This window comes from Conger conger, chromosome 2 (assembly GCF_963514075.1).
Source record: "Conger conger chromosome 2, fConCon1.1, whole genome shotgun sequence".
NCBI lineage: Eukaryota > Metazoa > Chordata > Actinopteri > Anguilliformes > Congridae > Conger > Conger conger.
In genome coordinates this window covers 65,537,728-65,563,119 of record NC_083761.1, presented here as the reverse complement: position 1 = coordinate 65,563,119, position 25,392 = coordinate 65,537,728, and the positions used below count along the sequence as shown (strand labels likewise).

At 42.8% G+C, this 25,392-nt stretch overlaps 1 protein-coding gene across 1 annotated transcript in view; it reads right to left on the bottom strand.

Moving 5' to 3' along the window:
- Positions 1-21,619, bottom strand: part of LOC133115055 (casein kinase I-like) — a 27,044-nt gene extending 5,425 nt beyond the window's left edge. The window contains exons 1-8 of the mRNA XM_061224773.1: positions 21,142-21,619; positions 8,964-9,074; positions 4,865-5,013; positions 3,636-3,864; positions 3,244-3,414; positions 2,996-3,144; positions 2,744-2,912; positions 238-350 (exon numbers count right to left, since the gene is read on the bottom strand). Of these exons, the coding sequence (XP_061080757.1) occupies positions 238-350; positions 2,744-2,912; positions 2,996-3,144; positions 3,244-3,414; positions 3,636-3,864; positions 4,865-5,013; positions 8,964-9,074; positions 21,142-21,217 (1,167 nt within the window). The 5' untranslated portion in view covers positions 21,218-21,619. The remainder of the gene's footprint in view (positions 1-237; positions 351-2,743; positions 2,913-2,995; positions 3,145-3,243; positions 3,415-3,635; positions 3,865-4,864; positions 5,014-8,963; positions 9,075-21,141) is intronic.
- Positions 21,620-25,392: the final 3,773 nt, after the last annotated feature.

Genomic DNA, 25,392 nt, shown 5'->3' with positions numbered 1-25,392 from the left:
CACCAATTTCAAAATGCCCAGCACAGGCCAAGAGGCCTGAGCAGATATGACATCACGGGCAGCGTGCAGGACGGTAAGTGTAAAACCCTGGGGAGCAAACACAGTGTGAGGGAGAAAACTGGCCTTTTCCTTTAGGAAAGAACCCTGCACCTGGGTCAGAGACCATTCTGAATGGGAGTCGCTGGTAAGTGCAGTCTCGGTTGAGGACCCCAGGGGGCGCTATGCTCCGGCCCTTACCTGTGAGGTGGACATGCGGGAGGTATCCTGCCGCCCGGTCAGGTCAGAGGAGGAGATGTTGACGGGGGCTCCGCGGTGTAATCTCATGCTCACCTTCCTCTCTCGCTCCATTCCTGAAACAGGGCCAAAGCAAAGGCTACAACACTCTGCTTCCGGAATAGGGATTCATATATGCCAGAAAATACAATATTTTAGTCTAATGGTGTCCTGGGAAACCGGGCTTGTTAAGGTATACGTTTTTAAACCATGAGATGTTTAAGATGTTGATATGGTTTGCTTCACAATTCAAATTTGCAGACCAAGGTGCTTTTGCATTATAACTAAATAGGCTATAGCCTATAAAACATGAGAATCCACTGCAATACTTAGATAACAAAATTGCTTAGAATGACAATAAAATAGACTTTGGCCTATTAAATAAACAGACAGTGGCCAATAGGCTAAATAAAACAATTGGCTTAGGACAGTAATGATTCGCATGACTTCCTTTTTGGAAATGCGCTTTCAAGAAGCACAGTGCATCGATGGACTCTGCATTCAAGTGATTTCTCATCTTTGTGCAAAATTGTCTACAGGCAGAAAACAGTTCGCCTCCACGGACGTAGCTTAGATCTTGACAAGCACGTCAAATAGCTGCCACACAAAACAATACCGCATATTTTGTAAAATAATAGTATGTTGTAAGCTAATGGAACAATGTTCTGCGATTACATTTGATACCTCTGGAAATACTTTGGACTGGATTTCCAAGGAACCGGTTTCCCCATGTTAAACCCTAATATAGAAAAGGCTGTTCTGCTCCACTGAAAAAAAAAAAAAAACCAAAACAAAGTCTGAGCAAGTGCTTTAGCATGAAGCCCCATTCTGGTACTACCTGATTGTCTACCATTGTTTGTCAGGCACAACAAAGTCAGCGGTAACCAAAACTACCAGAGAATCGTAGGTGGAGTTCTTGTTAACAATTCCAAGCAGTTCATCACCCGTGTTCACCAATTACAATTACTTTAAAAACCTACAGTACACGACAGCAGTCACAAAAAACAAAAAACAAAAAAACAAACAAAAAAAACAACGGCATCAGCCGTATTAGGAAAACCACTGGCTCGAAGGGCAAGCCACTGACTATTCCATCTATGATCAGGCATCAGACTATCATGGCTCAGAAGAATCCTGCGTTAACTGCCCAATGAGAAATTGTGGCCTATGGCGCCTTAAACCGGTGATTGTTATTCAACTTTATCCGTCCAAGACTGTTCTGTGCTTTCATTACAGATTAGAGCTTTGTGTTTACACCCGTTTCTATGGGGTGACCTCACCACAGCAGGGATCGGAAGGATTTAAGACTGCTGCATTGCACCTACTCCGCCAGTACTGTAAATTCCACCCTAAGCAACATACCTAAGAAAGCACCAGTGATGCACTCCCACAGAGCACAATGAGCGAGGGACCGCCTTCATCACAACTCCTTTCTTTTTCACGGAAAACTAATGTTAACCTGCACTATACAGATGCACAAATCACCCAACTAAAATGGTGGCTGGTTTAATTAAGACAGCTTTAGCGGCTACAACACTGCAGGAAGTGTGAAGATCTGTTTATGGTTAAATAAATGATACGTGTCAGGCCCTGGGCTCCAACGGAAAGAACATTTTTTTTTTTTTTCTCAGAGATGTGATCTTTCCACCACAACGCCTGACATCATGTGAACATCCTTTCATCAAGCGTTCATTCCCTGCGAATGACTAATTTCCAGCTAAGTACCTAAAACTGTCATTATGGAGTCATATTAACCTGACGAAAATGCAAATGTAATAAGAATATTGACCTAAATATCAGTTTCCACATGCATTGGCTGTTCATTTGCAGTGTTTAGCTTTTAATTATATAACTGGGGTAATTTTATTGCAAAACTAGCCAGATTAATAAGGTTATATGAATGTAGCCAAAAGGAAATTCTAAGTAAATCTTCAGATTCTAAAGAAGCACACACCCCGATGTAGGCACAGGCATATGAGCTGTTATTCTACAGTCAGGGGAATACAGAGATATCCAGCAGATATATAGGGGTCTAATATGCAGGATTATACTGTACTGTACAGCACAATTGATACGACAAAGTGGAAAAAATGTGGTCTAGGCCAGTTACCCACAAATGCTTGACCGATAAGGCTGACTTCTGATATAAAGAAAACCAAACAAGAAGCATGAACTAGGCAGCCCCAGTGACATTCTGGCTCAACCTGACTATTCCATCTATGATCAGGAAATAGACTATCAAAGGTTGAAAAAAAACTTAAATTTATTTGATTACGTGGAGTCTTCCAAGAATAGATCACATAGCCGCTCCAAATCGCTTGTAGACAGAGTATTATAAATTACACATATGCCTAGGTGTGCGAGTCTGCACTTTGCATTGAAATCAAATCCCTTTAAAAGCAACGCTTTTTTTCAGAATGGCAATTGCTGGGGGAAACGCTGGTGTGGTCTAGCCGTGCACTCCACTGACCTGTGTGTGAGGCAGGGTTGAGAGGGGCCGGGGCCGCGGCGTCCTGTGCCCCCCTGGGTCTGGCCGAGGCGGAGGGCATTCCTCTGGGCCCGGGGTTCCTGCCGTGCCTCAGCCGGTCCTCCCGGTCTCTCCGCTCACGCTCCGCGTCCTCGGCCGCCCGGTTGGCCCCCTGCGCAGAGACCGCGCGCATCAGCACAGCTGCGTGCCACCACGCCACAGCCCCCGCGCCCCTTAACGAGGACCCCAACTCACAAACTTCAGCATGTTCCAGTCGAAGACGTAGTCGTAGGAGAAGCCCTGTCTGTGGAAGAGGTTCCTGAAGAGCTGTCTCAAGTAGGAGTAGTCGGGCTTGTCGTCGAAGCGCAGGGAGCGACAGAAGTTGAGGTACGTGGCGAATTCAGCTGAAGAGGGAGGGAAGAAGAGAGAGAAAGAGAGAGAGGGGGTAAAAATCCAATCCCAGCATTATGAATAACACCAAACTGCCACCTAGAGTTACGTACATGGGTATCCCTTGCAAAGGACCTCTATGGGAGTGGACATTTTCTTCTCACTGATGCGCTCATATTTCTGCCTCTTGGTGGCGGCCTTCAGGCCTTGCCAGGGCAGAGACCCCAGGTTGAAATACATCAGCACGTAGCCAAGAGACTCCAGGTCATCACGACGGGATTGCTCTGTGAGAGGGAACCAGAGGTAACAGCAGAGTCTAAATCACATGAGTCTCTGAAAACTTGCAACTACACACACGTACACCTTCCCTATAAGAACACTATACATACTCTTTCAATGTCTCACAAAAATGGAGTGGTCACATCACACTTGGACTTTCTCTGGAATATCGTACTGAGACGAGCACTAGTATCAGTAGCTTTGTGGGAGTGTTGGTTCTGCGTACCGATGCCCAGGTGTGTGTTGATGGATGCGTAGCGGGCAGTGCCAGTCAGGTTCTTGTTCTCGCGGTAGGGGATGTGCTGGTGTGTGCGGGCATCCCGGTACTTCTTGGCCAGGCCAAAGTCGATGATGTAAACAAGGTTTCCCTTCTTCCCGAGACCCATTAGGAAGTTGTCGGGCTTCACGTCTCTGTGGATGAAGTTCTTGGAGTGGATGTACTCGATGCGACTGATCTGCAACGCATTTTCAGAGGACATGTGGGTGCTTGTCGAAATTCCTGCGCAACTTCTGTTTCAGAATTCTACAATTTGGATCATTCAGCATTTCGGTCAAGGGGCCTTTGAAATTGAAAAACAAGAAGCCAATGAACTGTTGTTGCAAAAAACAACAGAAAGAAGTTACACTATTCTGATGCTTACCCTATGTACCTACAGTAATACTGAACACAAGAAAGGGAATTTAAAAAAGCTAAGTTTGGAGTGGTTTCTCAGCTCCCTTCTAACTCGTCATTTCATGATTCAACCTGCACGAAATGAAAATTGAATGCACTGAAAATATGCCAGAAACAAAAACATAAGCCAAGGTCACGTGGAGAACAAAGGAAAATACTGGGTGTTTGATCTTTCAAGCTTATGTTTATCATGACCTTTTTTTTCTGTGCCGGTTTAAGCAAACAATGTTTACCAGTTTTCAGTGTTGATAACAGAGGAGAGGGGGGAGGGAAACAGAAAAACAACCTCTGGTTGAAATGGCCAGAAAAACTCTGTTGAATGTTGAAATTGAAGGCTGGAAAAGGTTAACCTACATTCCGACTAAACCGTAAGACTGAAGTGTGGAAACTGCTACTATGCAGAGTTCTGCCAGGCTGTTTGGGGGTAGGCACAAGGAACTGTTCATTTAATTCAATTCATTCCCTCAGGTTACAGGGAGAACGGAGCAGGGCTTCTTTCTGCCGAATATTCACATACCTGTAGCTTTTTACCGGACAACCCAATAAACAAACCCATTTTAATGAGCTGGACTGCAACGAAGAACTATGTGATGTGTCACCATTCAGGTAAACTTTTGAAATGTGTACACCGACAAAAAAGTTGGATGGTATTGAATAAATTCACACCCATCTATTCACATGTTGCTTACGGTAATTACAACTCATTCTGCACTCCTCTACTGAAGTAAAATCAACAATGGTTTGTGATGACTCAAGCGCAGGCATGTACAGGCATGTCTTACCATCTGGTCAGCCAGCAGTAAGACGGTCTTCAGGCTGAACTTCCGCGAGCAGAAGTTGAAGAGGTCCTCCAGGCTGGGCCCCAGCAGCTCCATCACCATCACGTTGTAGTCCCCCTCCGCTCCACACCACTTGATTGTTGGAATGCCAACTACAACACAAGAAAAACACAAATCAGGAACGGACACAATGCAAGGTGACCAAAAATTAAAGAGGGCCTTTATTTTACCTGTCTGTATGAGAGGCATAAGCAGGGCTACACCAGTAGCAATTCTTTAAAGATGAAATGATCGAGGCCTAAAACATCGCAGTACTTCATATTACAGATGGGTAATAATAACATATACCTATTCTACAATTACCTTACCTGTACAAACGCACGTCTGGTTCAAATACGCCTATCAGGAAGATATCCCTTCTTTCTTCTGAAGATGGCTCAGTACAGGTGAATATTTAATGTACGCGATGTCGCGGAATTTCAGTTTTTAGTTCACAGGCTCACCACTGTTGTCAGTTACATAGCCACACATGAGCCCATTAGAATATTCTCGGACAATACTTTGAATTCTCCAGAATATTCCCCAGTACTTTACCATTTGGTTGTACAGAAAACCCATAAAACCAAAGGGACAGGTTAGAGCACACTACCCCTCAGCAGAGCTGTATACCGCCAACGCTAATAACACTATAAAACACGCATGACCTGAGCTTGGGTGCAGTTGAAGGGCAATCTGCAAATGGACCCTGTAAAACACACCCTTAACCGCAAGATAATCTCAGCAGACTCCAATACATTTAAAAACATATCTACCGGTGACTGAGGAATTATCTTCTCAACGGCTAATGGTACAGAGTGCGTAACCCAGAGCCTGTTCTGCCAGGGCAGTGACACAGGGCTCAGTTGCATATTGTGGTTATTATTCGGCATGTGTTTTACTGTACAGAGCTTTACTCCATACAGTAGCTGTTATTGGGTATGTGTGTTACTGTACAGAGCTTTACTCCATACAGTAGCTGTTATTGGGTATGTGTGTTACTGTACGGAACTTTACTCCATACAGTAGCTGTTATTGGGTATGTGTGTTACTGTACAGAGCTTTACTCCATAGTGTGGCTATTATTGGGCATGTGTGCTACTGTACAGAGCTTTACTCCATACAGTAGCTGTAATTGGGCATGTGTGTTACTGTACAGAGCTAATGGGAGCTTGTGCAGTGTGCTGGTCTTCCAGCAGCTGCTGACAGCACTCAGCCCAGCTCTGCAGGTAATGCCTTCTCCAGCAGTGCTTTTCACTGCTCAGCACTCTGAGCTCCACATCATCCAGGTCAGCTATTTCTGTGTGCTATTTATCCCCTCAACAGGCTCCTCCCCCTGTGAGTCAGCCCCCATATGCCTACCACTGAACACACTGTTCCACACGCCAGCGTGACCAAATGAGGAAGTGGCTGCAACTGCTACAACCACGACCTACATGGAAAAACCTGCAAAGCAAACCGCAAAGCAAATGTGTTGTAATGAAAAGGGCTGGTAGTAGTAATTATCAGCTGGGGTACATGGGCTGATCATGGTAATGGGTGGATGAATAAGGTGAGAGAGAGAGAGAGGCCTTTTCAGCCGGCCTGGCTGCGTGGCTCGTCATGGTTATATGTGGTGTGTGAGAGAGAGAGAGAGAGATACCTTTTCTGCTGGCCTGGCTGTTTGTGGCTCATGATATGTGGATGAATAAGGTGAGAGAGGTCTTTTCTGCTGGCCTGGCTGAGTGTGGTTCATCATATGTGGATGAATAAGGTGAGAGAGGTCTTTTCTGCTGGCCTGGCTGAGTGTGGTTCATCATACATGGATGAATAAGGTGAGAGAGGTCTTTTCTGCTGGCCTGGCTGAGTGTGGCTCATCATATGTGGATGAATAAGGTGAGAGAGGTCTTTTCTGCTGGCCTGGCTGAGTGTGGTTCATCATATGTGGATGAATAAGGTGAGAGAGGCATTTTCCGCTGGCCTGGCTGAGTGTGGTTCATCATATGTGGATGAATAAGGTGAGAGAGGCATTTTCTGCTGGCCTGGCTGTGCGTGGCTGATGTTAATAGGAGGATGAATACGATGTGTCTTTTCCGCTTGCCTGGCTGTGCAGTCGCCCCAGTGGGAGAGGGGGAGGGGACTGATGCCTCAGGCACAGTAGCGGTTCAGACTGGTGTAAAACACCAAATGCCAGAACCAGAGAAGAGGGGCTCCAAATGAGCCTGCACACTATATAAATCACACCCCGGCAGCCTATGAATATTCATCTGAGCGGGGCCTGCGCCCAACCCCCACGCTCCTGTGGAGCTGGCCCTGCCCCCGTGTTAGAGGAGCGTGAGGGCGGTGCGTGGGGGGGGGGGGGTAGCTCGCTCGGGTGGGGCGCGGATCGGGCCAAACGGAGCACCCAGCAGGCTCAGGTTTCACGGCACCTGAGCCAAGGCTTTGGCTGACATTCTGCCACGGCCCCACCGAGGAAACACAACGGGGTCACAAATCACTGGGTTGGGTTCAGCAACCATCAGAGAACCCGAATCACATTTAAACAAATGGTACACATTTTCACACACTGCTGCTTTGCTACTGGGTAAAGGCTTCGCTGTTCTTTTTGCACAATTGAAATGGCAAATATACTTGCAGAGTTTAAAATGCACCTTCATTCATAATATAATACATTCAGCACTACTGCATGTGCATAATTTAGTGTTTTTCAGGTGCAAAATCCTACCTGGAATAAGTTAACACCGGAAAATTCCATCTAGTATAACGATGTATAGAATTTAAAATACCCAAGGCTCAATTACCAAGTTGGTGAGCAGATCAGTAAGGGTTCATTTTACAGTAATCACCATTTAATAACCATAATACCTCTTTACACTACATTACAGAGAAACACAGACATGCATGTATTCCCAACTATTCATCTGGAACATTCCAATGAGCCTTTAACATGCTCTTCTTCACTCACAGAATATGAGAAAATTAAAGTTTGGTGAGCCGGCAAAATGTAATGCAATGTGCAAATGAACTTAAGGTGTACTGGTAATTTCTGAAGAAAAACGGGCAATAAAAATGTTCATTGCGGTTGTAAATGCTGCCTGGTAAACGGGAATATTTCCACAGATCACTGTCAGCTTCCATCATGCACACGTGAATCTCTTGGTCGGCTTGTACGCTGTCATGTTCAATCAGCCGCAGCTGAAAGAAGTGGTCACGACACAGGAAATGAAGTAGTCCTCCCACCATCTGTACCTACATGGATATTAGTGCAGACATGAGACTACAACTGCCAACACTGGAAACAGCTCTGTTCCCCAATGACAGGCCCATAGGGTCTCTGAGCCAGATTATTTAAATAAACAACAAATTCCAAAAAGCAATTCCTAATCCAGACATAATAGCTAAACCACCATGACTTCAAAAAGGGAGCAGCTGCACAAAGGGAATCTAATAAAGTCCTGCCAGATTACTCCACAAGCTTGCCAAGAGTGCTATGTGCAAATGTGCCACCAGAGACAAATACTATGTTCTCCAAAGAGACAGACTACCCTCTCCACAGAGACAGACTACCCTCTCCACAGAGACAGACTACCCTCTCCACAGAGACAGACTACCCTCTCCACAGAGACAGACAACCCTCTCCAGAGAGACAGACTACCCTCTCCACAGAGACAGACAACCCTCTCCACAGAGACAGACAACCCTCTCCAGAGAGGCAGACTACCTTCTCCAACGAGACAGACTTCCTTCTCCAAAGAGACAGACTTCCTTCTCCAAAGAGACAGACTTCCTTCTCCAAAGAGACAGACTTCCTTCTCCAAAGAGACATACTTCCTTCTCCAAAGAGACATACTTCCTTCTCCAAAGAGACATATTTCCTTCTCCAAAGAGAGTACCTTCCTTTAGAGGTAAAAAGACCACATTCTCGAGACAAATACTACCTTCTCCAAAGAGCAAGATGGTGCTTAACTACTCACCTGCCTCAATGCCTTACACTCATTTAATGTTGCATGAGGCTAGCAGACATCATCATTGAGCATTGCAGGGGTACTCCTCTGGGTGTGTGTTAGGGAGTGCACATGAGGCTCACCTCCCCCCTGCATCATCTTGTAGATCTTGCTCTCGATGTGGAGCTGCGGATGTTTCGTTTTCACACATTCCAGCTTGATGGCCACTTCTTCCCCCACCGAAATGTCTGTCCCTGGAGGAGAGGAGAGGAGAGAGAGAGGAGCACGTCAGTCATTTACTGAAAGGAAGTTGGCTGTATGGTTCACGCAGGGAACATTCTTTGCATTGCAATGCCTTCCACAGAAATTCCATAGAAATTTGTGCTTGCTGCAGAAAGGAGGCTTAACTAATTGTGTCATCACATCAATCTCGACAAATATTTTTACAATGTCAAAAAAGTCAGGTGGAAGCCTTCAATATTTACCACAAACCCTGGACTAGTCTGACTGAGCCCATCGTCAAGTGTTTCATCACCTAAATAATGAATGAAGACACCTTTTAAATAAAGGCCGTTAGGTTTCTCTGGTTTTACTGCAGTTGAAATGCAAAAGGCTTGTCACCCGCTGATGGTATAAAAGCCCTTACTTCACCCAGCCAGCGACCTACATCAGAGCAACGGAAGTCCATTAAAATCCAGTCAATGTCAAGATTCTGAAACTGTGGAGAAAAATCACATGAATGGCATAAATACTCAAAAGCAAGAGACTCACAAACCGGGGGCATTGGGCCAAACAATGCGGTCCCCTCAGCCACTGTGCCAGCCTGCGAACACGAGTCTGCGTACCCCTTCAATACCCAACAGCCCCTGGGCACATGCCGACGAGCTTTACGCCGTGTCCACGTCAATTACCTCTCCTCATGCCAGTCTGGACTCTACATCCACTGACAGCCGGAAACACGCCGACTAAAGCCCTGCCAACATACCTTCGCTCCAGCAAGAGCCCGCCGCCATATTTAACTCACATAATCATTTCTGACAAGAAGAACTTCAGCTCAAAGCAAAGGAAGACTTACAGCTCTTATGTCTTAAAACTTCTGAACCAAATTAGTCATGACTGGATTAAATGCCCTTTCATCTCTGGCGTTTAAGTGAATATCCTAACGTACACCAAAAAGAGTAATAGGATTAGCACCAATGAGATTATGTCCTTTGATACCTTTTACATGGATGAAATTCAGACCATTTACCGCATTGGCTAGAATATATATTTTGATTTCAAAACGGCATCCTGCAAGACCATGGAACCCAAACTGTGACAATTTAATTCACTAATATCAGCAAGGCTACAGATTACAGGAGAACGGAGGCCTTGATGCTGTTCTACTGTAGGAGAACAATGGTGTAAACACCTGACCGCAAGCGAGAGGGATGAGGAACATACTTTTCTTCTGCAGCACAGGTCTAACACACAGAGAAACTCCTCAGCGTGAGTTCTGGCAGTCAGCCAAGACCTGGGGTGCACAACTGTAAATAAACCGACAATTACTACTATAGTCAGAGTCAAAATGGCTTCATCCGCCATATAGGAGGATGACAGCCTTCCAGGAGAGGAACTGTGCAGATCTTACGCGTAGTAACATGACAAAATTCACTTTGGCCGCAACTAAGGCAACACCAAATTCCAGAAATGAGCGAATCAACTTGTTCTGTTGCATTCTGTATCATCTCTTTAGCATTACGATTTGCTTCTGGTCAGTAAACTGTAGTGTGCACTGAATCAGTAACAGCCATATCAAATGTGTCATTGACCTAACTTCATATCTATCAACCAAGATACACAACTTAAAGGTACAAAATGAATATGTGTCATTGATCCTCAAAGAAAAGGAGCACGCTTAGAAGCAAGTCTGCAAGAAATCCAATACTGACACAAGGCTATCAGCGGGTGCTATATAGACCAGGACTAATAAAACAGGGCGAAGACAAGTGTTCATATACTGGTGTCAGATAAGCAGGCCTCGTTTGTTTACAGGCTACATTACTTCTAGTTTGGCACAAGGAATAAGATATGTAATAAACACCCAACAACTTTCCTTGCATCACTTTTTGTCTTACAAGCTTACTGGGGATCAACTAATGGGTTGGGGGGGAAGAAAAGGCAATTTAACTATCACTCAATAGCAAGCACTCAGATGGTACAGTAGGCACATGAAAATGTACCTGCATATTAGAGTCATGGTGCACAGATGTAGTGCACTTCCAGACTCACTTGCATGCGATATTACTTTGGGTACATTTCCACAGGCCAGGTTTCAACTTTTTACTTTGCTTGTGAAAAACACAAACATTTGGCTGGATGATAAGGAAGACAAGTCGCAACTAGCTATGGAAAATAAGGTCCCGCTGTTAATCGATTTCCAATAATGAAACTGAATAACAAAAGTCCAGAGTTTCAGAAGAGGATGAGGTTACCTACATTTTCTGTTCCAATTTAAAAAAACCAAAGCATATCCTTGAAAGGTAACCCAACGTTAGCTGAATGTTAAGCATGTTCTTCTAGGACTGGGGAGGAACCACCGAGACCGTGTGGGAAGATGCAGATGCAATGCGTCGGGCCTGAATGATGCCAACACAGAAATCAAATGTCTGCTTTAGTCTGGTTGATGCACTGCAGATCTGAGAGATCTCTACACACTGAATGGAGGAGACGTTTCCCTACTACAGGCATGTTCTCGGTATGGCACGGAGGTGCCTGAACTGCACTCGCTTTGAGGACATGACTTGAATGCCTAGTCTGGGGTGACCAGAGGTCAAGCAATGCCTGGGGAAATGCATTCAAATAGGGTTCTGGTTGAAGTGAGGATATATATACGGTGACTGTTTATCACGTGCAGCCTGGTTGATCGAGCGGTGTTACTGGGGTCAGTTAGAGTCAGTTGAAATCTGAGGAGGGACTCAACAGGATCAGAAAATGCTTCCATACATCAGATACTGTACAGCCACCATTGCTTGGGGGGTTTAGCAACATGCTTTCCTGCAACACTCAAGGAAACTTCCACTTACAGGCCTCCTTCAAATGAAAATTACAGCAGAAAACCCTAAATGTCCGCTTCAACCTGAGGACAAAAGGTGTGTGCCCCAATCAGGGAGGAGGAGGCTAATGGAGAGGTCAAACAATGGCAGTGTAGCTAGGGAGGGGTAATTAGTCAATGGAAAACCATCTGGCCATTACCACATGATCCACAGATAACAATGAGGAAACGCAAAGAACAGTATCGTGTGCCCTCTTCAAAAGGGATCCTTTTCAGGGGATTCCAGGCGCTTACCTGGCTAAGGCACTGTGTCACTACCTGACTTGACTGGGGTCTTCCAGCTCTGGCAAAAAGCTACAAAACAAATGTCAGCCAGCGCAGCTAGTTAAAGCTAACAACCGAGTTCACACAGAATAGTTCTTGTGCGATATAATTATCTATACAAGAATAAAAAGTAGTGTCAAGTAAAAAATGTTCACTTTCATTTGATAGCACCTAGTGAAAGCTACAGTGTGGCTGCTTAGCTCCAGTCAGGGCAATAAGAGACAACCACGGAGACAGCTCCCCCACTCAGCTTACCAGGCAAGCTAATGTGACTGAAATAGCTAAAAGCACTAGCCCCACTAGCTAGCAAGCAGTGGTGCAACCCAAGTCCCTCCAGAGGCTAGTAACAGTTTTTTTAAAAACCCAAGGAGCCATTCCCATTTTACAGTAATTTATGTGTTGAGCAAGCTAGCTAGAATGTGACATCTCATTTTCGATTCAAATTAAAGCTGGGGTCGGCGATCATTGGGCACTAGCAGAATCTGGGCAGAAGAAAGATTCTGAATGTATAGAGCGGAGAAAAACCCACCCCCTCCTCTCCAGTCTGCCTCTGGGGGGAGCCGCACCACAATTTTGATAGGCAGGTCAGGCCGCCTCCTGGCATTGGATGTTAGTTACCGGGAGCGATGGAAAAACGGAAGTCCCTGAAAATCTCTCCTGGGACAGTCACAGATCTTGGACAGAGCAGTTGGTTTATTGCTAGCTGTTAGAATGTGAAGAGAATTTCACCAAATATTATCACAAAAAAATATTAGAAAAAATTATTAGAAAAAAAAAATTTCACTTTGAATCTCGCAATGCAACCAATGGCTATGTAACTATGAACAATAAAACACTAAAATGTCAAAAACCAAAAGACAACGGACTCAAAGGAACTGGTGTAATTATTTTGTTGTGGTTCAGGTCTGGGTCATCATCCCTTGTAATCTTACGGCAACCACTGAATTCCAAATGTGCAAGTGCTGACCGTGGCTGGTAGACCCACAGTGCAATCCATAATTGGCATTAGCTTCGACAAGGGTTAGGGAGAGTTCAGTCAAAAGTGAACCGAATTACATTGTTCTCTAGTGACCCAGGCTGGTGGGACGGGCGACTGGAAGTCTGCCTGTTAAGCTAAGTATTAGCAGTCTTCCTCGCTTATTTCCGTGCAAGCCAGACATGCAAGCTGCATTGTGATAAGTGGTGCTGGAATAGTAATAATACCTTGCATTTAGGCTAGTGATTTTCTCGCACTCAAAGCACTTTACAGTGATGATGTAGCACCCACCTGGGCAGCCATTTTGCACCAGAATGCTCATCACACATCAGCTGAGGTGGTGAGGAAGAGAACCATTTTGTCTCTAGTAACAGAAAATGATTAGGTGGCAGGTAGAGAGCCTTTGGAAGAGATGGTGTGCTTGTTTATGGATTGTTCACCACTCCATAGTGAAAAATCCAGTAATGACCACGGATATACAACTGAGTATTCCAAATTGGGAGAAAAGGGGGGGCCTGTTTGAGGACACCGATCTGAATGGTTTTGAATACATTTTCATTTCATTCAACTTGCCAAACCCTTTCATTTCAATACTGAAATATGAACCAAATAAGGGCAGAAAGGTAGGAGTCGTAAGGCAAGGCAAGTGTATTTATATATATATATATATATATATATATATATATATTTATATTTCATATACAAAGATAATTCAAGATGCTTTACATCAGCGCAAGTACAGTATTTCAATTTCATCGAGGTTTATGGTTAGATGGTGAAAAGGCAGTGATGCCAGCTTCCGACCACCACCCACAAGAGTCCAGCTCCACACTAATGCACTCAGACAGCTGTATGATTTATTCACAAGAATGATGTTGCCACAATTACCCACGGCAAGAAAAAAACTAAAAGTACACCTTGCAATTCATTACAATACATTTATTTTCCAACAAGCAAAGTGGAAAAGTGAGGATCAACTTGATGTGCGTTATACTTTCTTAAAGGGGCGATTGTCTGACTGCTTGTCCGTGTCCAGGAGCAGTCTCTGACACAGCAAGTCGTGACAGCATATAGCAGATTGTGCAGATAAACACTAATGAAATGATGTCTCTGAGTAAGTGAATGACATGGCGGGTTGGTCAGCTCCATTTACAGCCGCAGAGCGGGGTTTCAGGAGCAGGTTCTGCCGCCCATCCCCCGCTGGGCTCAGCTGCTGGTCACAGGGCATCCCCCAGTGAGCATTTATGGCCACCTAACCTCCTAACCTGCTGACCCTGCTGCAGGGCCTTCACGAGCCGTTCATTAAACGCTGTCAATGGTCAAAGACCAGAAACACACAAGCGTGGAAAATTCGATTAAAAAGCAGGGCCATTTAAATTAGCCACACTAATTTCAGCATTTGGCGTGTACGCGAGCCCTGTATGGGAAATGAGATGATGGAGTAGGCTGGTTTTCTACGAATGAGCAGCCGCTTCCTGCCGCACTGGACAGAGGCAGATGACACTGTGCAGATGAAAGCCTCCTCTCGGCGGCTGGCAGATTATCGCGGCACAGCCAAAGAGCCGCAAGACGCCCCCGGAGATTTATGGGCCTGCAGGGAGCCCCACTCCACCATGCAAAGCAGCCCCGTTTCCTATCGCAGCACAGCCAGGAGAGAGCGAGTGGCAGAGCCGAGAGCATTCGCCCATCTCTGCACCTCCGACGTCAGGGGCTTTTCAGCCCTGCAACAAAGCCCCGCAGATATTAGGGATCAGATGGAACATGACTAGACTTGGCTGGTATTCCACCCAAGCTGTGCAGTTCAATAAATTAATCACTGCCACCGCATTTAGAAAAACCGCGTTTCTGGAATTTCGGGACAGAGAAAAAGGATTAGTATGACATGCACACGCACACACTCAAAACAAAACACACGCAAAAATAGATAAAGCAAATAAAGTATATAAAAATAAGTCATAAGCCACGGAAATGTGAAAAAAAGAAGATTTTATGAACATTCACATTTAATCATAAAAAACTATTTAATTTGAAAAGCTTTTTATAGCCATGGCAGTCATCTTGATAGGAATTTGATTTGACAAAGAACATTCTATCCCCAGAAACAGATAGCAAGCAGGTCTGGACTCATCCAGTCAAGAGCAGTGCAAAATGCAACAGACTATAGTGGGCCATAAAGCATGCACCCAAGCCATTCACACACAGCTCTTTCAACAGACAAAACATTACTGCATGCATGTGGATTGTGGTCATATAGGATACTGCCTTGCACATTCAGTGTGATGCCAAACAGCCCCGCTATCAGCAGGTTGACTTTGTACCTTTTCCCCTTTCGATAAGTTTCTCTGGAGCTTTTTATTATGAAGCATAACAGGGCCACAGTATTTGCACAAGTAATCAGGTTTTATGCCTTACATTAAGGATCATGCCAGGTATTGTTATTACCAAAATAAACAAACAACCATTTATTATAGTAATAATAATGGTGCCGCGCCAACTGAAACCCAGGATTTTGGAGCTACAAAACCAACTCAAATTTACACAAGAGTTCCTGGTTCTAGAAACACTTTAAATGTCAGTTTAACAGCAGAGGCGAAATGGGCATTTCTTCTAAAGCACAGGTGCATGATATGAACAAGCAAAGATTAAACCAGGCATTTTTATGTGTGACCATCAGTGTGCTTATTGCTCTGTAAATATACAGTCGGGCGTCAAATGATGCTGCAATATGCCACAAAACCACTATTTCAACAGACAGCAGAGTAACTGCTGTATCAACGAGATGTTTGTTAGTAGTAAGCCCCAAATACGTTGTCATTTCATGTTACAGAAAAAGGGATACATGTTTTCCCTCCAGCCTTTCAGCAGTGCTTCTATGCTTTTAGTGGTCTAAATTTGGAGGTGCATGTTTTTGGCATTTAAGCAGAGCTATAATTAATGAATCTCAGGCAAAATATTCAATCATTCAGTATTTGTGTCAGTCAGGAAAAAGCAAAATGTCTGAACTACAAACTTACCATACTGCAAATTCAGAAAGCTGTGCTGAAACGTATAATTCACACACCGATCCTTCTATATGCAAACTGCTCTCTGCGGTACACGAACAAGTTACCTTCGGAGTCATTAAAAGAACTAGATCTGACTTCTTCGGAGTTCGGAAATGCTAGGGGGCCAAGACTTCATCCAATGGAAACTAACTAAGATTTCCCCCAGAAACGTTTTCATTGAGTGCTTATGTAGTTATAACCAAGAAATAACATTATCAACTTATCGATTAACTGTTGATATCTCAAAACAACCTAAAACCTACAAAATGTTTACTATAAGGGGGATGGGGGCAGGCAAGCTTAGTCTGGCAGTAGTGCTTTTCAGGGCAAAATGTTACAAACATGGCAGTGCAGCACAGCAACAGGAACTGTGGGTGATGTGCCACAGAGCACGGTGATTCAGCACTCCCTGGGTGGGAAGCAGGGATGCACATTCACACACACACAGCACAGGCTGACTGGCACAGGGATCCCCACTGTGGAGGAAGTACACTACAGCGGAGAGCCTAGTCACACAGCCGCCTCTGCCTGTGCAGGCTGGACCATGTACAATGCACGCCCCTAAAAGCACTTCACAGAAGCCTTCTATAAAAGGTACTTACTCCAACACAGAGCCCAATATCTGCCAAAACAATGTATTCCTTACAGAACAGAATCATGTTGCAACATTTCCTGGCAACAGTAAGACTGCAGTCTATACGAGTGATTAAATACTGTTATGCAACTAGTGATTCAGCTGTTGTACTGAGTACAACCATGTCCAACTACTTAAGGCTTATGCAACAGTCTCAATCTATCCACACCTGGAGAACCTATGGAGCAAAGGGGGGAGGGGGGAGGGGGGTCAGATAGAAGACGTTTTCACTTAGTCACATGTTCCTTCAAGACTTCCTTCATGGAACAGTCAGTGCACTTCACTGGTATTTTAGCTGAATTCCTTCCTACTCTGGAATAACATACTGTGATAACACACTGCACATGCCAAGTGAGATCTCCTGACCTGCGAAGTGTGTGTGCGTGCAAGAGACCCAACAGACCTGGAGTGAGGGCACACAGGGTTGAGAGACACACGGAAACACTGGTGCTGTGCAAATGACCTTACAGAGATGGTTCAGTATCCAAAAGCACAGCCCGTAGTAAATACAATGATGTAATTCCCGAGAGCAGAGCTTTCGCCTTCTACATCAAGTGCCTCGTGCTCAACTACTGCCGAGCTGGAAACGTGACACTAGCAGGATGGAGGAACACGATGTTCTCATTGATTCCTGGAATTTCCAAAGGCGCTGGACTCGATTCATGTAAAGACGAAACAAATCATACCTGGATTGAAGTTACTTTTTTTATCTAGAGTTGGTAGCTTAATGATACATGCCATCAGTCGAGCGGAGTTCGAAGGGCCATTTGAAGTTCCCATCAAACATTTGTTCAATTCTAAAATGCTTAATATGGTCTTAATGATGATAAAACCTGGTATCATCAGAAACTAGTTACACTTACCACTGTTATTTAATTTTTAATGTAATACTTGTGGTTGTCAGGTTGAACACGGCAGAAAACCGTGCCAATAATATTAAGCCTGGTCAACCACAAGATTACATTACATTATTGGCATTTGGCAGACGCTCTTATCCAGAGCGACGTACAGTTGATTAGACTAAGCAGGAGACAATCCTCCCCTGGAGCAATGCAGGGTTAAGGGCCTTGCTCAAGGGCCCAACGGCTGTGCGGATCTTATTGTGGCTACACCGGGATTAGAACCACCGACCTTGCGTGTCCCAGTCATTTACCTTAACCACTACGCTACAGGCCGCCCCCTATATCACTGCGGAAGATGCCTTGCCACATGTAAATGTCACATTAAGTCACAAATGGTAGATTTAATTTACCGGGCAAAGCATTGCTGCAGCGAACCTTTCCTTGCTTTTCATTTTCCAAGAATTATTCTTGTTCACAATGCATTCTAAATTGGACATCCCCCATTTCTGATCTCAGGTTGTCTGAAAATACCTACAACAAGTTTGTAAAGCATTGTATTTGTTTTCAATATTGCTGAGGTAAAGCCACATCTGGCAGTGCCCCCAAAGACATGTATGTGGAATGTGGGATGTCATACAACAACTTTAATTTGGTGTGGCAAAATACTATAACACAGCACAGGATGAGAATATTCCAGGGAAATTCTTGTCTTAAGTGCAGTTTACTGGTCACTTTCATACAAAGTCCGGGGCAAATCACACTTTTGGATGGCATTGCCACATATTATGAGATTTTGCATGGCAATTTGATTCTTTTCAGAAACCCATGGAACCAAAATCATACCTGGGTATATTTTTACAGGTTAAGCAGTCGGTAAAAGACAGCAGAATCTCTACTGGTCCAGAAAAGTAACAGAGATGGCAGATTACCCCACCTCCCCCTGAAAAACATATCCTGTGTGATTGGGCTAAAGGTCACATTGCGGTTGGCATATGATAACTGGTGGCAATGTTGAGCAGAATAGACCTGAACTTACCCTAAACTACAAAAGGTTCTCACTAAAAGGCCACCCAAGAAAGGACTACAGTCACAGGAATCCTATTGGCCTACTGTTCCCTCGAGTAGTTGACATGGTAAGATTTACATGTGACGCGTGTTGGTGGCCATCTAGTGACAACCCAGAATTAGGCTCTCAAATTAAAGAAAAATTTAGTAACTGGAAAAAACCCGCAGGACACTGACTTCGAGTTTATGCATCACAAATACTAGACAAATTTCAGCTGAATTCTTGTTCCACCTGTTCTTCTGCAGGGGCTGAGCACAAACCACATGATGATAAGCAGTGCTGCTTCTGCCGTGTGATGAAACCGATACTACCCAACAGGAGCCAAGGCTATAGGGGTATTTGCTGGGCTGTACCCTAATTGGTTGTTGTGACACTGATGCATCAATCGTGAAGAAAAATAATAACAGCATTGAGTATTTTGTATCTGAATCAACTTCACAGACATGTGCTTCATTTGCTATAAACACCAACATTAGTCAATTTTCTGTTACGTCCAAGCAGCGTTTTGTTCCCACAACAAGTCAAAGGCCAATTTTTTGTTCCATAATCAATTGATATTGCACCCCAAGCTGTTTATGCAGTAGAGAACAGAAGTGACTTGTGAGATCATTACTAGCCAAGTAGCACTGTGTGGGGTGTGGACTAAAGGTGCTTGATGATGATTATTTGGTACTCATGTCCATCAAAATCACAAGCACACAAGAACTTGCATACACACAAAAAGATGTCAGTGTGTCAGAATGGGACGTGCAGATCGACCTTTAACACTGCAGGCCTATATTTATAAAGGCGCAAAATATTCTTGGTCATGTTGGTGTACTTTTCCCTTGACAGCTCTCCAGCTTGCTGATCTCGGTCTCCCTGGTTACGCTTCCAATGGCGAGAAAGGGACAAATGTACTCCAGACCAGGAGAAAACAAAGAAATTAAGCTCCTAGCACGATAACAGCAGAAGTTAAGTTTGATTAAATAAAATAAATATTTTTAAATATGCAGCCATGATGTCACATGGGAGCAATGGTTAGCTGACTCATCAAAAACTTCCAATCTACTGTATGTCTATAATAAAAAAAATAAAGCAGAAGTTATTTACATGGGATACTTCCAAGTCACACAGATTCAAACAATACAAACTCCAGACATGCATTTCTTGAACATTATTCAGTATCAGATACATTCACTAGTACCAAAAAGAATGGTTTTCAGTTGTGGTTTTCCACAATTTCGTCGCAGGAAAGTTGGGCATGTACCATAAATTGGAGCAATTGTTACAAAGTGAAATTTAGCGCTACATTTCCTCCTCTACTATGGGAGAAATATAACGTTGTTATAGTGCGTGATTTCCCCCTACAGCCATACCAGCCAACGCGCAATCATGTCACATACAATGAGCATATTGCCATGCCACAGTAATTCACTCCCACCACACGTGCGCTGACAGCTGATGGTGCGTCGGTAAAGGTCAGCTTTAACCCAATATCAGAACAACCAGTGAGCATGAATCATCCAAGTTTACTTGTATTGTTGGGTCGCCAACTTTACCTCACCTTCTTACCATGGAAACGCAACCATGCTTTTCCCAAATTGTTCACAGTATTCAACAAAAAAAAAAAAGAATATGGTCGTAAGCATAATTATATTTAAAATGAGAGCTAGCTACACAGTTAGAAAAAGTTACGATATTTGACAAGTCATGTCAATGCCTTACTCAACACGAAATTACCCAATAATCTAACGTCATTTAGCCCGTTATGCGACCATTCTGCCGAAAATACCCGCATTGTTACATTACCTCTGCTGCTATATAACGTTAGCCTGTCAGCCAACAGCAGTGATAGCCAGCTAGCCAAATTATGCTCGTTAGTTACGAGTATAGCAAGGCGACTATTGCACCCCTATTAGCAATTTAAAATGAAAAACCTGAAAGAGGCGTTTTATACAACGTCAAATACGCCAGCGATAGCTACCACTTCTTTTGAAACTGCAAGATAGCCTAATGTTATTCTCGTTTATTAGCCATTCGCCTATGAAACATCACGTTAACCTTACAGTTGGCTAAGATAGCCATCTAAACACGGAAGTGGAAAGACGTAATATGGAAAACAGAACTTGCAAGATAGTGGCATGTTTATCAAACAACTTTAAACAAATCTACTAAAAAGCTGAAGCCTAGACAGGTTGACAGTTGCCTAGGTTAACAAATTAGCTAGCTAGCCATCTTGCACTTGATAAGCTAGCTAGCTATAAATGTCACCAGCCAATCCACGTAACACCTGATAGCTAAGGACACAAATTCAACTGTATGGCTACTAGCTAACATTAACTATAATTTTAGCGGGTGACTTCACGGATATTCACCAGGTGGTAACGTTAAATGTTTAGTTTAGAAGGACGTTACTTACCCAAATAAATATCTCCAAAAGACCCACTTCCAATTTTTCTGCCGAGTCTGTATCGGTTCCCCACTCTCAGTTCCATGGCTTCAATGTTATGTTCCTAGCTAACTGGGACAGCTATGTAACTAACGTTAATTTATTGTAAAATTCAAACTACCGATATTCTCCTTTCCAACTGTGGTAGTTTGACCTATTATAGCGACCGAAACGCCAATCCCTAGCCCGTTGTCAACCACACTCCTACGGCTCCCAGGTATATTGGTCCTTTTACAGTCCAATTTTCACCATTGTTTTTCTACCTTCTCGAATTTCGGAATACCACAATATTGGACTTATTTGGAAGCTTGAAATGTGTAGATTATGTTCTCGTAGTTTTCGATAGCATCCCTCTTAGTATAACAGAAGATGGAGGCGGATTTGAATGGCTAAATCTATCTTTCGCAGCTGTCCGAGCCTTATTACATTCTTCCTCTTTCTGCTTGATAATCTGAGGCAGTCAGTGACATCATTTCCCTTAGCAACAACAAACCATTAAATAGGGGGCGGGACTTCGGCAGGGCCGAAACAGTGTGCTGATTGAAAACAACCAAAAACAGGCTGATATTAGGATCTTAAGCAATTTGGCGGCTATCATTATTCCAATTTAGTGCTAAGCATAATCGTTTATGCATAGCTATATTCAGAGGAGACATTAGGACACACAATAATTCAGAATAAGGCTAAGAGGTTTTGACAAGTATAAATAAAGTAATCACTAATCAATGCCTCAGTAGTCACTTTGCTGTCACTAAACAAGGTTTGACAGACTTGCAAGGTGTTTGTCCTATTGTCCATTTAATCCTCACAATAGGTTGAAAATAGGCACACATAACAAAGTAGGCACACATAACAACAAAACTGTAACTTTTTTCTGTACAGCACATTGAATAGAACTGCGTTCAAAATGTGCTTTATAAAGTTACTTATATTAAAACAATGCAAAAAGCTACATTGTAAATTATATAGCTGTTAAAATGTAAATGATGGAAGCCAATCAATTATAAAGAAACAGGTTGATGAAGGAGGGATAGGTCAGTTGACTTCTTGCTATCCAAAGGGATTCCTCTGGGATTGACAAATAACTTGCAAATGTTGTCTGTGTGAAGGATGAACACCTTGCTATAAATGCTTAGAAGGCATGTTTACGAAGAACTCACACTGTGAGAAAACCAGGTAAATACATACATCTGTGCATAAACAAACTGATGCCCAAGATACCACACAAGCAGGCACCTGAAACAAATAAAATGTTTGTGGAGATTCAAGGTTTAATTTCAATAAATCAATTGATTTTTCTTGTCACTGGGGGGTAGGTTGATTTGAACACCTACAGTTATTGAAATTTCATAGAATTTTGTGAAAGTACTAATTATCATTTTTAAATATAGGTACATTGGTTTACGATTGGATTACAAAGTCTTAAATAACTACAGCAAGAACAGCAACAACAAAAATTTCCATTGTGATGTGGAAAGTGACTGAGGTTCATTTCCAGCTCCACCTTGTTGCTCAACATTCTTCTTCATTCAATGCTCTAAGCAGACAAGAGGCAAGTAGTGGCATGCTACTATTGAAAGAGGTTTCATAAATGGCTGCATGACCAGGTAGACTGAACCCATTGACATACTCTCATACACACTTCTTTACAGCAAGATGGAGAAATACATAAATAATCTATAACTCCAAGGCCATTCCTGATACCTGTTCATAATGGGTAATTGTATTGACACCACAATAGCTTGTTGGTTGGCCTTTTGAAGAGGAAACATAATTGGGCATTTACTATAATTCAGTTCATACTTCCCAAGTATTTATTATTTTATTTTATTCAAATAAATACATAATTACTGAAAAAATGCTTGTAAACACCAGTCTATATCTATCACAAATATGGAACTAGGCTTAATCTTTGTGAGTGAAACTAGCCCTAAACATACTGGATTGAGCCCTTAGCTGAAAATAGTTCTTCATGCTTTGACGTTTTGTCATTTCTGTTACTTCTTACAGTGCTTCACCAACATATGTGGCAACTAATGTATTGTGTGTGGCTGGTCTGTGCAGGTCGGGTTCGGCTTGTGGAGTGTATCTCTGACAGTTTCACTTTGATGTGACATTTTTAAAATGACAGTCAGCAGAGAAACTATGTTATTGTTGTCTGTCATTGGAATGTTTGATCAAAGCAAATGGGAAGCATTGACATTTATCTCCACACTTCCAACAATCTCTGATACAGCAGTACCAACTACTCCTAAAGTTTTGTAAAGTGTAGTTTACTATTGAAACGTGTATATATGTTGAGGAAACACTATTTTAGTAAATATTATGCTTAAATAAAATTCAGCTTTTCTAACATGGTGCATAATACAAATGCATCTGCATTTTATTGGGACCATACAAGACTCACATTACATTAAACAGATATTCCTGGACACAGCTATAATGTAGCTCAGGTTTTATTCAATGACAAATGATCAATTCATACATATAAAACATACACGTGTTGCTGTTTCTCTGAATAGATCCTTACTAACAGGTACAATAAAAAAAATAAATGAAGTGTCGTATATGATCAGGCAAAGCCTATTTCATTGACGAAATGTCCATTATAACAAACACATTGAACCATTCGACTACAATGGAAGAGGCACGCACACAAAACCCTGATACGATCAAGAGGAGTTATGATTGGCCACGAAGGAACCAATCACTGTATGTACACAAGAGCTGGTCACATGGCAGCGCTGTTGTCTGGGTTACATAATGGAAGGCTCACGTGTGAGACAATGCGCTGCGCAGGAAGTCTGCTCTCAACCCAATAGCTTTACGTACTTTTGCGCTGTTTTAAGTTGTATCTTAATTGCTTGATAGTTTATAGCGTATAGATATACTTATACTTGAATTCATCGGTATCTGTTAAGCCCTAAGCTTTTCCGTCGTTCACAGTTTACCGTTGTACAAATGTGTTTCGGAACAATTGTATACACGCTTTTTCTCATCTGAATTTAATTTACCACAAGGGTTGTCTATGTTAATTTGTTGACTTTTTATTCAGAACGTTTAACATAATTTAATTAATAACAGTTTTGATGTAATTGCTGTTACCATACAGAGATATTTACATCAGTAAGCAATACTCGTTTCTGTTTATCACTCTAAAAGCAAATTTATTACGTTGTATGTTACATTTGCAATATAATGCATTGTGATATAGCAGATGAAGACTCAAATGTACGTGCTGCTGCATTACAAGAAAATAGATGAATTAACAACAGCATTTATTAAGTGGCTGGCTTTCAGAGCGTAAGGCCAAAATAATTATGATCCACAGCTTTGGAACGGGATAATAGCAGGCTTTTCAAGACTATAAATACCATATACCCGACCGAAGCCATAAATAATCGTCAGCATGAGCCTACTTAGAAACACTTCTAGGACAATGACAGCAATAATGGGTTTTAAAGTATGTGAATTAAAATGAATTTAGTCAGAATTCAGTGCCGTAACAAAAAATAAGCTGTCATAAATGGCTCATATTAAATCTAAAAAAGTCATACTGTTTATGCAAGCCACATTGAAATCCGCAACAGGACAAGGCAACCACTTGCCTAGAACTACAAGGTAGGGAATTCACACATAACGTGACTGTGTGTGTTGCTTGATCAACTATAAATATCAAGCTGCCCTAGCAGGAGGAAGAAAGACATCTTAGGAAGAAAGACATCTTTTAGATAATAGCCTGACAGGAGCTAAAACCATGAATAACAGGGAGAAACTGTACACCAACTGGATTCCCACATAGCATCACCACGTGTCTTGCCTTAATCCCCCAGTTAATGCTGCTTAACGTGACCTGGCAAATCTCTCTGACCAAGGAGATACCACCAACACACTCATTCTGAGCACACTGTATAAACACAACCAGTGTTTGATTTAAACTTGGACAATAGCACCTTACAAAATCTAAGATAAAGACTACAAGATATTTGCAGTTAAATGCATTTCATCTGAGTGCTATATATTATGGTGAATTGCTTGACTTCTGTAGCCAAGCAATAGGGCTAGAAGAATGCCCACAGAGTCTGTACAGATGGCTAACTGAGTTTAAAATTGAATCCACAGGGAGCTTCCTTTGAAGAACACATTTAATTTGGCTAATGCTCATTTGCTTGGACTATCCTACCTGGCTTTCATGGTCCCATGATATGAATTTAGAATTGT